At 34.7% G+C, this 13,323-nt stretch overlaps 1 protein-coding gene across 1 annotated transcript in view; it reads right to left on the reverse strand.

Moving 5' to 3' along the window:
- Window positions 1-13,323, reverse strand: part of SLC30A9 (solute carrier family 30 member 9) — a 79,864-nt gene that overhangs the window by 27,435 nt on the left and 39,106 nt on the right. Inside the window, exons 8-9 of the mRNA XM_079152857.1 lie at window positions 10,606-10,673; window positions 7,709-7,811 (exon numbers count right to left, since the gene is read on the reverse strand). Of these exons, the coding sequence (XP_079008983.1) occupies window positions 7,709-7,811; window positions 10,606-10,673 (171 nt within the window). The remainder of the gene's footprint in view (window positions 1-7,708; window positions 7,812-10,605; window positions 10,674-13,323) is intronic.

The raw sequence follows: 13,323 nt of genomic DNA on the forward strand, positions 1-13,323 counted from the left end.
AGGGGGTAGAAAAGCAAGTTAGGCAGTAGAGTATAAAACAAATCATGTTCTGTAGTTTTTATAAACTACTTATAATATAAAGCACAGAAAAAGGTCTGAAAGATACATTTAACTGTTTATAACTCAAGTTTGATTAGGATGAACTGTAGTATCTGATTTTTTACAAGATGAATACTTGTACAGCTGTACAAAAAACTGAAAAGTTTAGGCAGTATGCACTGTGTATACATGCATATATTTGTAGTAAAACTGTAAAACCATGCACAGGAAATACATCAAGGTACACAGGGCACTGGTTATCTGGTGAGCAGAAGGGAGGGAATAAAGATGAAGAACGTATTATAACTAAGATTATATATCTTGGCTGGTGGAGTAGCTCAGTGATAGAGTATTTGCTCAGCATGTGCGAGGACCTGAATTCAATTCTCAGCATGCAACCACCACAAAATTTTATTTCTTAAAAACCAAAAACTAAACATGGTAAATTGCTAACATGTGTTTAATCCTAGTTGCCAGATTCCCAGACTTTCCCTCCCTTCTTTAATTTCTGAATTTTATATATTGTTAAAGAGTTATGCACTGGAACCTCTCAATATAAGTATGCTTGCTTATAGTAAGTCTTGTCCATTCTACTTTGATGTGAATTTAGAAATCTATAAAAATATCTAACTTATCAGAACTATTTGTTTAGTAAGAAAGGAAAGCCTCTACGTGAATGCCCTATGTAATTTTATTTGACTGATTCAGGACCTTCCTTTTTTTCAGCATAGTACCAAATAATCAGATATGTAAGGTTTCTAGATAACCAAATTCCTCATAGATGTCTTCCCTTAAAAATTATGAAATATATTTTCATAATAAAATTTATAGAGAATAAACTACCTTGAAAATGGTTAAAACAAATAGACACTGGATTTTTATGTTTTGATATTGAAAATCCTACCATAAATACATGGAATATTACAAGTTTTTTTTTTTTTTAACTGAATTCCCAAGGAAAGGTGGGGTAAATTATCTAAAATACAAATGATGACTCTTTAGTGAATTTAAACAAAGAGAATGAAAGTAAATTAAAAGGAACATATAAATCTCTTAAATCTGTACATTAAAATAGTGATTAATTCACATCATGCATATATGTGTATGTATATAATATAAACATACGTTTATAATATTTATGAAACATTTCATATAAGTATTTAATCATTTTAAAATCCTTAATATTTGGGTTGTCTACATAATGAAGTCTGAGATATCAATAATTACTTTATAAATCAAAATTTGTGCAACCTGTGTTATTTTAAAAAATCAGACATCGTAGCTCATCTGTAATCCTGTTCTTCCTCAGAGGTAAGATAGAATCATAATAATGTTCGGTTAAGTGTCCTTCCAGACTTTTTCCTGCACATTTATCTCTCACACATACACCCCACACCTGTTAATGTATATATAACTAATACAACATCTATTTTGTTTACAACGTAGTACTAAGATCTAGTGGCTAAGAAGCATCATCAGGGCTCACTGCTCCATAATCAAACCTTCCCTTAGACATTCCTTCATTACTTTACTATACAAGCAGCTGTTTAAACGCTGACTGGGCTGATCTTCCTAGTTGTTTTATGTGCATATAAAACAAGACAAAGAACTGTGCCTTCTTCTAAACACTTACTACAGGGCTGGGATTGTGGCTCAGTGGTAGAGCGCTCGCCTCACCCATGTGAGGCACTGGGTTCAATCCCCAGCACCACATAAAAAAATAAAAAAAATAAAGTTACCAAAAATAAAAAATAAAAAAAGGGAGTTTTCAATTTTTCATTGAAAATTTCATGGGAGTTAATATTAAATAATGTGCTGTATATTGTTTAGCAGAAAAATTTTCAAAACAAACTATCAAAGAAATTGTGAAACTAAATTATCATTAGAGATACAGGTCTACTTTAAAGCTGGAGGTGTTTTGTTGCTCAAGAAGTGAATGGTATAAAAGTACTGCAAATAATTAGATTTTTAGACATGTTATTATAGATATTAAAAGGAACAACTGTCAAAAGGATATGAGAAATACAATTTCCATTTACTCTGTGAGGCCCAATTAATATCTATCTCATTGAAGCCTTTTTGAAAAAACTAAGTCATATTCTTTACTCAGGAATTCTCAAAGCACTTGATACCACATGGTCTCAAACTTTTTTTTATTAATATATATGTAGATATAAATAAAAATATGTATGTACATATATTTTAGTTGTTTAGTTTTCTTTATTTATTTATATGCAGCACTGAGAATCAAATCCAGTGCCTCACACATGCTAGGCAAACACTCCACCACTGAGCTACAACCCCAGCCTTGTTTCAAACTTTTATTTACCTCTCATTTTGTTTATTCCTTTAAAAAAATTCACTTCTTTTTCTAGTTACAAAACTAATACTTGCTCATTTTAAAGAAATTTCAGCAGTACAGGAGAAGGTACTATTTAAGAGGTTGGATCATATTTCAGACTATATCTATCTATCTATCTATCTATCTATCTATCTATCTATCTTTTAATTTATCCATTTTTTATGCTGGGTATTGAACCCTGGGACGATTTATCACTGAGTTACATCCCAAGTCCTTTTTATTTTGAGACAAAGTCTTGCTAAATTGCTGAGGCTGGATTCAAACTTGCAAGCCTCTTGACTCACTCTCCCACCTTGCTGGGATTACCAGTGAGCAGTCAGCTTCTATGTTGCTTTTGTGAATATGTTTGTGCCAGATTTCAGAAAAGGAGTGTGCATGCTTAAAGATTTGATCACAGTTTACATGTCTTTTTGCACCTTTTTTTTTTTTTTTTTTTTCAGTACTGGGGATTGAACACAGGGCCTTAAGCACTCTACCAACTGAGCTATATACCCAGCCCTGCACTTTATTTTTCTAACATACAGATAGAGATGGATAAAACAAATCAAAAACCTGACAGACCATTCGATAAACTCAATTCATCCATTACCAAGCACCAACAACTATAAATACATGAGCAAATCTATTTTATCTAATCCAAATCTATTTCCTCATAAATGTTTTAAAGGTAAATTCCAAGCATCATACCATTTTGTCTTTAAAAATTTTGACTTTAAAAGGGACTTTTAGAAAATAAAGGCAGATTATATTTTGAAAAATTAATACTAATTCTAATATTAATGTTATCAAATATCTCCTCAGTAACATTTGTATATATGAAAAATTTTATTTTTTTTAATTTATATTTTTAAGGGGTACTAGTGATTGAACTGAGGGGTACTTTTCCACATCCCCAGTCTTTTTTATTTCTTATTTTGAGATGGGTCTTGCTGAGTTGCTGAGACTGACTCAAACTTGTGATCCTCCTGCTTTAGCTTCATGGGTTGCTAAGATCACAGGAGTGCACCACTTTACTTGGCTTGAAAATTTTTATTTTTGAGGAAAAAGTGATATGCAATGAAATATACAAATTCCAAGTTTATAGTTCTTTGAGTTTTAACAAATGCGCGCAGCCCTGTAGCATATTCCTATCAAGACAGAACCTTTCCATACATTCCCAAAAGTTCCTCTATGTCTCTTTTCAATCTTCCCCCACATCAGAAGCAACCATTTAAAAAAAATTTTTTTTAAATCAGAAATTAAAGTACAAATTTTATCATAAGTATTCTTTTGGGGTCACCTTCTTTCAGTATAGGAATGCATACATGCTACCAACTAGGTAAGTAGTTCATTCTTTTTTATTGCTAGATAATATTCCATTGACTGACTATACTACAATTTATTGATGTTGATGGGCACTGGGTTGACTCCAATTTTCTGGACATTATATGTAAAGCTGCTATAAATATTCTCGTACAAGTCTTTCATGGACATTCATTCCATTTCTCTTGAATAAATACTTAGGAATAGAATTGCTGGGTCACAGCGAAGTCATATATTTATAGAAAACTGCCAAACATTTCAACAGTGTACCATTTTACCCTCACCAGCATGTCTAAGAGATACGGCTGCTCCATAGCTTCACTAACACTTGGTTGTCAGGCTTTCTAATTTTAGCCACTAGAGTGGATGAATAGAGCAGTCTTGCTGTTGTTTTAGTATACATTTCCTGGTGACTAACAGTGTTATTAGCACTTTCTCATGTATCTACTGGCCACCATTCATGTATTATTGTGAAATACCTGTTCAAAACTTTAATCTTAAAAAAAAAACTGAGTTATCTTTCATTACTGAGTTGTATAAGTTCTTTATTTTAGACACTGATCCTTTGTCAGATATGTTTTGAGACTATTTTCTCCTAGTCTATAGCTTACCTTTTTAGTTTTTTTTGTTTGTTTGTCTGTAGAAGGACACAATGCCTTTATTTTTATTTATTTTTATGTGGTGCTGAGGACTGAACCCAGTGCCTCCACATACAAGGCAAGTGCTCTACCACTGAGCTACAACCCCAGCCTGCCTTTTTAGTTTCTTAAGGGGTATCTTTTAATAAGAAAAGGTTTTTCATTTTCATGAAGTTTAATTTGTAAACTTTTTAATTTTATGGTATAGTTTGTTTCCTACTTGTAAAAATCTATGCTTACCCAAGGGTCTAGAAGACATTTTCTTTTCTTCTAGAATCTTCAATTTAGCTTTTATATTTGAGCCTATGACCCACCTCAAATTTGAACACAGTATGAGGTAGGGTCAAGGTTCCTTTTTTCCCCCATCTGGAAATCTAAATTTTCTAGTCGTGTTTGTTAAAAAAAGAATTTAAAAATGTTTTCCTTTCTTCCCTGAATTGTATTTGGAATCTCACACAAAAGTCAACTGGTGCTGGGTGCAGTGGCACACACGTATAATCCCAGCAATTTGGGAAGCTAAGGTGGTGGGAACACAAGTTCAGGCCAGCCTCAGCAACTGAGAAGACCCTTCTCAAAATTCAAAAAAAACAGAGGTAGGGGGTGGGGCAGTGCACAGCTGAATTCGATTCCTAGTTCCCCGCCCCCTGCCAAAAAAAGTCAACTGCCCATGTAAATGAGAATCTATTCTGTTTCATTTGTCAATTCTTTCTGCCCCCCTCCCCTAATAGTGGGTACTGAACCTTGACTACTTTATCACTGAGCTACATTTCCACTTCTTTTTTATTTTGAGACAAAAGTCTTGCTAAATTAAATTGCACAGGTTGGCCTAGGTTTGTGATCCTCCTGCCTGAGGCTCCAAAACTGCTGGAATGACAGGCCTTTGACATTATGCATGGCCACTTTTCTGTCAATTCTTATGCAAATACTTCATTGTCCTAATTATTAAGCTTTATATGTCTTGAAGTTCTCTGAATTTCAAGACTGCTTTAAATATTCCGGATTCTTTGCATTTGCATTTCCATATAAAATTTTGGAATTTATTCAGCTTGTCAATTTGTATGAAAAGCCTATAGGGATTATAATTGGGATTGCATTAAATCCACAGATCACTTTAGGGAAATTTGACATATTAATCCCATGGCATCCAATCTATGTAAACACAGTATTACCTCTTCATTTCTTTAAAATCTTTTAAAAATTTTCCCAATTTATAATCTTCAGTGTAAAGATTTTGTACATCTCTTATTAGATTTATTTTTTTCAAAGAGAAGTCTTTTTTAAAATATTTTTTAGCTGTTGATAGACCTTTATTTTATTTATATGTGGTGCTGAGAATCGAACCCAGTGCCTCACACATGCTATGCAAGCACTCTACCACTGAGCCACAACTCCAGCTCCTTTTATTAGATTTCTTATTTAATATTTTGTTATATTACTAATGGAAAATTTTAAAAGTCTCATACTCTCATTGATTTTCTGGTAGTAGAAATGCATTGATAGCTGCATATTAACCTCCTATACATACTGATAATAAATGTTAAACCAACCTTACATTCCTGGAATTATATTCACTAGATTATACTTAGTTTTAAATAGTATTAGATTTAATTTGACTATATTTTAAAGATTTTTACAAGCATGTTCCTGAGGGATACTGGTCTCTATATTTTTCTTTTCTCTTGTAATGACTTTATAAAGTTATGGTACCAGTTATGTCGGCCTCATTAAAGGAACTGAATTGAGTAATTCAGTTCTCTATTTCTGAAAATCTATGTACTATCATTATTATTTCTTCCTTAGATGTTGATCAAGTTCTCTTGATACTATCCCATAGGTTACTGTGGATTTCTTCTTCATTTTTAGTTTTTCTTTTTTTTTTAATCTCTGGTTTTAGTATGTTTTCTACTGTTACAAATTCAGAACTGTTTTCTCTGCATTATCTAATCTGCTATTAATTCTATACAGTGAAATTTTTGATATTTTTCTTTTTAGCTCTTAAAAGCCTCAGTTTTTTCCATACCTGCCATTTTTTCTTCCCATTATGTTCACATTTCCTTTCAAAGCAAAAATATTGGTAATAACTGTTTAATACCCTTGTCTGCTAATTTGATCATCTGTCAAAAAGACTGTTTAAATGACTGATTTTCCTCCTGATTATGAGTCACATTTTCCTGCTCCTTAGACCATCTAGTAGGTTTGGTTTTTTTTAATTGTATGCTAAACACTGTACACATAATACACGTTATACTGAATGTTAGAATTTCCCTGTCTTCCTTAAAGAGTGTGGGGCTTTGTTTTGGCAAGGCATTAAACTGTCTGCATATCAGTTTGATCCCTTAGAGCTTCTAGGGAGGTTTGTTAGGAAGGGTTCTATTAAAATAGCCTTTACAACTAAGGATAATTTATCCTCTACTCTTATGGTCTGAGCCTTTTGTGGACCTGGGTATCAATGGGGACTCTCTTATCTCATGTGTCAGAACTTGAATGTACTTCAGTCCTGTGTGATGCTCTAGGAATTACTCAATTTACTGCTCCATGGTGGTTTCTTGCTCACATGTGTAACTTAACATTCAGCAAAGACTCAAGGAAATCCCCATAAAGACTTCCACAGAATTTTGTCTTAAGTAGTTCCTTTCTCTGTTGAACTCTGCTTTGTAATGGAGCCACTTCAGATGCCCCAAACATTCATTTCTGTCTTAATTCAATGTGACTGTTATTTCTCACTATATCTTTATTCAAAAAAAACTTTGTTGACTCTTACAGAAATTAAGAACTCATATTTAGATACCAGATTTCTACTCAATAAAGAATCTCTTCTATAAAAACTTGTAACCAAACACATTCCATTGTTGGGACGTTCTCAAAGCCTAATGATCTGCTTTAAAATATGATGACCCTCAGTATTACTGGGCAATTAGTTCCAAGATGCCTCAAGGATAAGATCCTTGGAAACACAAGTCCCTTATATAAAATAGTATGATTTGCACATAAATTACAAACATCCTCTCATTTAAAAAATCTCTACATTACTTATCATTTTTATATTACTTACGCCTAATATAGTGTAAATGCTATGTATATAACTGCTGAATTGTTTAGGGAATGACATGGAAAAAAGCCTGTACATGTTCAGTACTGACACAATTTTTTTTCTGAGTATTTCTGGTTCATTCTTAGGATATGGAACCCATGGATGTAGAATCACAGATACAGAAGGCCAATTGTACTTAATCATTCAGAAGTAAAACAATTTTCATTTTCTACCATAAACCAACTACAGGAATCACTGTCTTTAAACATATCAACTTTCAGACTAAAGTTAAAAATGTACTTTAAAATTAGTAAGAAAAAAACCTTTTATCCTCACCTGGTTACAAGTATCAGATAATGAGTGTATAGCTTCTGAGAACATACTTGCTGAACCCGTATAAATCCAGGCAAGAAATTTAAAGAAGCAGTTTAAACCATTGCTAGGAGAGAGAGAACAATTTAGCATAGGTTTAGATTAAAAATTTCCACCAAAAGCTTATTTAATCAACTAGGTCCCATTAAAAGTAAATTTACAAGAAATTATTACCATTCAGATAATAAGAGTACAAATCTGAAAAATATAGTTTATGGTCCATTAAGTACTCATAAGGAGGTCTGATATGTGTAAGCAATTACTTAAGTGTATTTTAAGAATGTGAGAGAAAAGAGGGTGTTCTGCATTTGGACAAGATGAAACTTAAAAAAGGAAATTTAGTGTTTTAGGTAGGTAAAAGAGAATCTGCACTTGATATTAACCAGTAGTCTAGCATTAAAGACAAGACTTTGGTAAGCCTCTGTCAAGCAAGGAGATGACAGAGTTGAGGACAAACTTCGATTATGTAGCTCAGGGTCACACTAGAAGACCCAGATGTTAAAATAAAAATGGTTTTCTCTGAAGAAAACTAGGGGCTCAGATTCCAACAGTAAGGACTAGCATAAATGATCTCAGGTACTATGCTAGTCACCTATCATGCTATTTCTAACTCCAAAATACAAATATTAAAACCCCCATTTTATAAATAAGGAAACTGTACATCTCTAGACTCCAGCTATCCTTTCCCCTTCCCCACTCCTTCACTTCAGCTAACTTTTTTTTTTTTTTTTTTTTTTCAATGCTGGCGATTGAAACCAGGAGCACTCTACCTGCATCCTAGGCCTTTTTATTTTGAGACAGGGTCTTGCTAAGTTGCTGGGGCTAACCCCAAACTTGTGATCCTCCTGCCTCAGTCTCCCAAGTAGCTGGCATTACAAGCAGAGGCCACCACCTTCAGCAAATAACTTACTGGGGGAAAAAAAATCTTATATATTCTTGTGGTCTCAGTTTTCTTCACTTTATACGAAGTCTTTGGTTCACTAAACAATGTCTCCTGCCTTCAACATCCTGTTAGATTGCTGCTATCAATACCAACAACTATTCCTTGTTATTCAAGCTCTAGAAACATGTTATTACTTTACCTCTATTTGTCACTTTTTTGAAACTCCTGGCTTTCTTCCTACCCTGTTCCTCACTGCTCTTCTCTCCCTTGCAGGCTCTTTTTCCTCCACTTTTTTTTTTTTTTTCCCTTTTCTATGTGGGATGATTGATCTTGAGCCCATGGGAAATGCCCCCCAGACTTCTCCAAATCCACATTTCTTTGCCTCCAATTTTTATGTATACAAAGACAGGGAACCAAAGGCACAACTTTGTAGGGGGTTTTCCTCTTCCTATTTCTTAAATGTTGGCATTCTTCAAGGATTTTTCATGAAGACTTTTCTTTACCATACAGGTACTGTTCCTCATGTGATCTCAAGTACTCCTGTGGCTTTAATTATCATGAGTATTAATAATTTTTTAATTCTTTTTTTTTTAGATATTTTTTCAGTTGTCAATGGACTACTAATAATTTTTGACTGTAAATATCTAACCTAGTTCTCCCTCCTGAGGTTAGACCAATATACATTAACAATAATAATTAAGTACATTTTATACACTAGGTACTATGCTAATCAGGTTATAGTTGTTAAATATATTCCTCCAAAAAGGATAATTACTATCACTATTTTACTGGCAAAAAAAACTGGTCCTGTTGACACCTGGCCTAAGGATGCCTCAAACTAAAATATTTTCTCTCCTCCTACTTAGCCCTACTTCCTATCATTTCTCTCAGTGAATGGAGCAATATTTACCCAACTGTCTAAGACAGAAACTTGGGAACCATCTTTGACCATACCTTCTATGTACCTACAGAACCCGTCTCTGTCTCCATGTGCCCAATAAGGACATTATCGTCTCGTTTATATTATTGTAAAGGCCTTCCTCTAGTTTAGTGTCCCCCCGAACCTTACAGAATCATGTATTATAGCTATATGTCCGGCTCTTCTCACGTTTTTGATACTTATTTTTAAGAAACAAAAGAACTAGTGAATTATAGAATTAATGCTTTTAAGTTGCTTGGGGCCTTGCTAAATTGCTGAGGTTGGTTTGGAACTTATGATCCTCCTGTTTCAGCCTCCAGAGGCACTAGGATTATGCCACTGTGCATACCACTGAGCCTATGCAGCTTAAAATGGATTGATCAGCTGGGCATGATGGTACATACTTGTAATCTCAGTGACTTGGGAGGCTAAGACAGGAGGATCAAAAGTTTGGGGCCTGCCTCAGCAAATTAGTGAGGCCCTAAACAACTCAGTGAGACCCTGTCTCAAAATAAAAAATAAAAATGACTGGGAAACGTAGCTCAGTGATAAAAGTGCCCCTGGGTTAAATCCCCAGTACTGCCCCCCAAAAAGCAGGGGGAATCAGCAAAATGGATAAAAGGTAAACAATGTAACAGGAATTAAGACAGAAAAAAAAAAAGAAAAAATATCAATAATTATGTTCTTTGAATGTAAGTGGGGAAAAAACAAACACAAATATATTATTCTTTAGTATCTGTAACCTAGTTGGTTTACTTATTCGAAAAATAACCTTGGCCAATTTAACATTTTTAAAAAGATCCACCAATTCCAGTGAAAATAAACAATTTTCAGACAGCAACTCCAATCTTAAGAATATTAAAAGTACACAGAGCACAAGTGTGAATGCCTGCCTCTATGGACTCATACTCTTCCCCCACTGCCTTACTACTAATAATACAAGCTTATCTGATTCCTCCTAAATCAACATGAACCTCTGACTCTGTAGCTCACATTCAAGCATACACACATTAAAAATAATACATTTCTATTTTTACCAGTTTATTTTTCAGTACTTACATGCAAATGGCAACCATCACCACTTTTCCTGGTCCCTTAAAGAACACTGATGCTGTTCTGGAGCGTGGCTATAAAAACAAAAACAAAAACCCTCCAAAATCTCCCACAAAAGCACTGTAACTGATGACTCTGACACAGTAGAAATTTCTCTTCCATCAAAACCCCTCAACAACTACGCTTTACTTATTTCTTTTCCCCCAGAATTTCCTCCTCGAAAATGGGCAGATGGAAATTAAAAATGAAACTGGAAAAAGACCTTAATTGTTTTCCCTGTTAATTCATGCCATGCTTACTTCCAGAAAGGATCTGACTGGGCTACGTTATAAAGTGATAAAAATATATTGAACTAAATCCATGTAGTCTACAAATTCTGCATTTCTTGACTTTAACTTTTCAAAAAGGAACAGCCAAAGCCAATGACTCTGCTATTCTAACTGAATTCCTGACTGTTCTCTCAAGACAAAAGACCTCAACTGAAAATAGAGTGTTTAATTCCAGAACAGAGCAAAGGAAACAAAGCAAGTAGGGAAATATTCAGGGGAAATATTTTCTTGAGCTGAATTTTCTTTTGCTACTCTTTTCCTTCCTTTGACTATATACTTTGTTGTGTTTTTTCCCTCATACTTTTACCTCCTCCTGGAATGCTATTACCAAACACTGCAATTTATTCTCTTCCATGTCTAGCCAAGTGTCACCTTTTTACCTAAAGCCTTCCTTGATAATCAACACAGAAATACTCTGCTACAAATTTATTATTGTACTTTATATCTTTATTAAAGTATTTTATGTCTTCCTTTCCACCATTTAATCAGAAATACTTATTGTGTAACTACTACATGCCCTGGCACAGTTCTAGATGCTGGAATATGACACTAAACAGGATGGGAGTTCCTGCCTTCACAAATCTCATAGATCACAAATGCCTAACATCAAATAGTAATGAATATAATAGAGCAAATTAAAGAGAAGTAATATGGCAGTGGGTTGGGAAGAGCTGTTTTAGCTAAAGTAGTCAGGGAAAGAGGCTCAATTATGAGACGAAAAAACTGTGAAAAGATCTGGGGAAAAAAATGATTAAGCAGAATATGCATTAAGTCCAAAGAATGGAAAAGAAATAAGCTTGGTTTGTATAAAGGGCAAAAATAAGACCAGTGTGGCTGAAACATGAAATGCAAGGAAAATGGGAGGAACTGGGGCCAGAGACTCTGCAGACCATAATCAGGAGTTTGAATTTATTCTAGCAGGGGGTGGGGGAAGGCCCTTAATGAATCACTCCCCTCCTCCTACTGGCCTCCTGAGAAAGAGGTAGATAAACTGATAAACTTGTGAGAGAAGGCTGGGCATGCTTAGTTCTCTCCTTTATTTTAGGATTTGGTACACATTCCGTTCTGTTCTTACCCAGATCTATACTGAAGAAATAAGGGAGCAGGGAGCAGGCTACAGCTTACGGGATAAGTCCAAGAAAGAAAAGCCTTTAAAATCTAATGTACTGAGGCTTGGCCCTTGAGAAAAACAAATAAGGGGTGAAATCTGAGGTTTTTAGTGGGGTCATGCCAAGTGAAACTTGGTTCTTGGTAAGTTACCATAACTTATGGCAATTTTGTCCCCCACAGGCAGGCCCCAACAGGTCTTGAATAGAAATAGAAGCCCAGACTACTACGACTTAAATTCTATAGATGGAAGTTGGTCTGATATTGCAGAGAAAACTGAGAAAAGATCCTGATTCAGGCATTTGGGAAGCAAAATGTTTTGGCTTTTTTTTTGGGGGGGGGGGGGTTGTTTGTTTGTTTTGCACCTTTATGGTGTTTTCACACAGTTCTGCAAGCCAGGATTTTAAAGAACATTTTCTAAATTCTGTAAGGACACCACAGCAAAAGGCCTTGCCTTGAAAAACAGTGTGAACAGTCCACACTTTTTGAAAAATATGTAGTATTCACCTATGACAGGTAGAGTTTATTATTTTATGATGTTATTTATTACTTTCTAATGCATCCACTTAGGCCAAGTTGAAAGCTGCTGGTTCCACTGTATTGTAAGCACAGGCACCACAGTAGGCAAGTGTGCAGGGATGCAGAACATGAAAACCATGGACTCCCTGTGGCTTGTGGAGGTGTTTATTAATTTTATGGTGGGGCTAGTATGGATATCTTTTTAACAACTGTGTGCTATCAAAGCAATAAAGATTCAATGACTGTTTTGAAAGATGTTTTCTCTGTTAATGGTAAAATACATGAAGAAGCGAAGTCTCGATTAAATGGCAATCACTGGACTTAAAACCTGTGTTTTATCACATTACCACTAAGAATGTTATCTGGAAACCATCAACTGGCTGTACAGCATTGTGTGATCCAATGTACGAGCTGAATTACTGTTCCTCCTTTTATATACCACTACTTAGCAATGGTATTCCAGCTTTAACATTCTATGAGTCTTAGAAACTTGACTCTTGAATGGCAAGATAATGTTAGATGCAGAAGATCTGATTTCATTTATGATATAAGTGGTGCAAGAGTTCAGTATTTTAAGTAAGAATACTTTTACACACACACACTCTCTCCCCCCTCTATTTTAACAAAGTTTTAACATCAGAACTTTCCTCTTGGGGAAAAATTATTCCAGGGCTTGACTTTCATATACAGATTAATCTTGTATCTGTATATGAAAATGGGGGGGGGGGGAAATGGAATAGGAAGAGGGGAGGGAGGGAAGGGATAATAG

Source organism: Sciurus vulgaris (genome assembly GCF_902686455.1).
Source record: "Sciurus vulgaris genome assembly, chromosome: 9".
In the NCBI taxonomy this organism is placed as follows: domain Eukaryota; kingdom Metazoa; phylum Chordata; class Mammalia; order Rodentia; family Sciuridae; genus Sciurus; species Sciurus vulgaris.